Raw genomic sequence first — 1,742 nt, 5'->3', positions numbered from 1 at the left:
TGGCCCTGTGTCACTGGAGAGCCTGCACAGGTCACCCTGGGGGGCCGCAGGGATTGGTCATGGTGCTACCGCCTCTTGGGACACCAGGTTGAGTGAGAATGATGGACTGGGGTCCCAGGATGTCAGGTCTGCAGACAGGCGTCAACCCCACCAGCCTCCTTGAGAAAGCGGTGCTGTCTTGGGCAGTCACTGGGCTTGAAGAAAGTTTTAAAGATGAGATGAGGATGGTTAAATCCTCACCTGGGTGAGAGTGTGGGGGGATTTCTGGGTGTAGTCTGACCCTTATTAGGCTTGAGTTAAAATAGAGAGTGGCAGGGAACTGGGGATGGGAGGGTGAGGAGTGCCCACACCTCTTGCCTCCCACCAGCTGCCTGGGGTAGTGTCCTGGAAGGATGGACCCCCCCAACAGCTCCCTCCATCCCCACTGCAACAACCACAGACACTAGAGTTCGGAGGAAAGGTGAGGTGCTTTATTGTGGCCTCGCCTGGTCCAGGGGGACCCAGCTCCTGGCTCCTCCTTTACAGCAAACAAATGTTATTTTAAAAGCCCTTGCTACATTGGTGCTTTGCATCACTGAAACCCCTTGGGAGAAAAAGTTTAATTAAAACTTAAATATATTGTTTTATGAATATAAAAAAGGCAAAGTAAAAAATACAGCCTAGTTCTAGAAAATACACTGCAAGAAAAGGATTAAGCTTAGCCCCGGCAGGGTCAGCCCACACGTCCTAGGCCTGGGCTTCCCGGCCAAGCCCCAGTACGTGGGGACCCTCCCGTCGCGGTGCCCTCGACCCGGCCAAGGCCCAGCGTCGCGGGTTCCTGCGGGGCTGTGACAAATAGTGGCAACTCTGCCTGCGAGAGACAGAGCCATCGCACAGTGCCCCGGACGACCTATCCCGAGATGCAGGCGCTGTAGTAGACAGCAGAGCTGGCATCGGACAGCGCGGCGATCAAGCTGCTCTCCTCGGGGCAGGACATGGTGCGTGGGGCCAGCTTGGCCAGCGCCACGTGGTACGGGAGCCCGGCGGCGTCGGGGCGAGTCCGGCTGCAGTTGAGGTACTGGTCGAACTCGGTCAGGTCCACGTCGGCCCACAGGTCGGCGGCAGGTCCCAGCGGCTCGGCGCTCTCCAGGGGAGGGGCTTCGGGTGGCGGCGACAGAGGGCCGGGGTAGGGGCCCGGGCCCGGCGCGCCCGGGGCGCTGTAGTAGAGGCCGCAAAGCGGTGCGGCGGGGCCGGGCGCTGTCCTAAGCGCCTCGGCTGGCGGCGCCCCGAAACAGCCACCTGGGTTCCTGGGCAGCTCGGCTGGGCCGTAGGGCGCACGGAAGGCCCGCAGAGAGCAGTCCTCGGGCGCCGCGGGCGGAGGGAAGAAGGCGGCCTCGCCGGGTTCCAGGCCGTCCAGCGGCGAGCGCTCCGGTGTGGGCAGCCCCAGACCGTCGAACTCGGCGCCCAACGGCGGCAGCTCGCGGAAGACCCGGGCCGGGCCCGTAGCCGCGGGAAAGGGCTCGGGAGGCGGCGGCGGCGGCGGTGGCGCCAAGCCTGGGAGGAGGAGGCCGGGCTCCAGCCGCCGGGCCTTGCGCGCCTGCTTTTTGCGGCGCGGCCGGTACTTGTAGTTGGGGTGGTCGCGCAGGTGCTGCACGCGCAGCCGCTCCGCCTCCTCCACGAAGGGCCGCTTCTCCGCCGGGCTCAGCTCCTTCCACGCCTTGCCTGCGGGCCGCGGGCGCGGGTCAGCTGGGTGCCGTCGGGAG

General features: G+C 64.5%; 1 protein-coding gene across 1 annotated transcript in view; it reads right to left on the bottom strand.

Moving 5' to 3' along the window:
* Positions 1-448: 448 nt before the first annotated feature.
* Positions 449-1,742, bottom strand: part of SOX18 (SRY (sex determining region Y)-box 18) — an 8,818-nt gene continuing 7,524 nt past the window's right edge. Inside the window, exon 7 of the mRNA XM_010836641.1 lies at positions 449-1,701. Within this exon, the coding sequence (XP_010834943.1) occupies positions 890-1,701 (812 nt within the window). The 3' untranslated portion in view covers positions 449-889. The remainder of the gene's footprint in view (positions 1,702-1,742) is intronic.

This window comes from Bison bison, unplaced genomic scaffold (genome assembly GCF_000754665.1).
Source record: "Bison bison bison isolate TAMUID 2011002044 unplaced genomic scaffold, Bison_UMD1.0 scf7180017864063, whole genome shotgun sequence".
Lineage (NCBI taxonomy): Eukaryota > Metazoa > Chordata > Mammalia > Artiodactyla > Bovidae > Bison > Bison bison.
Note: the sequence above shows the minus strand (reverse complement) of the source record. Positions and strands in the feature narration are given on the sequence as shown.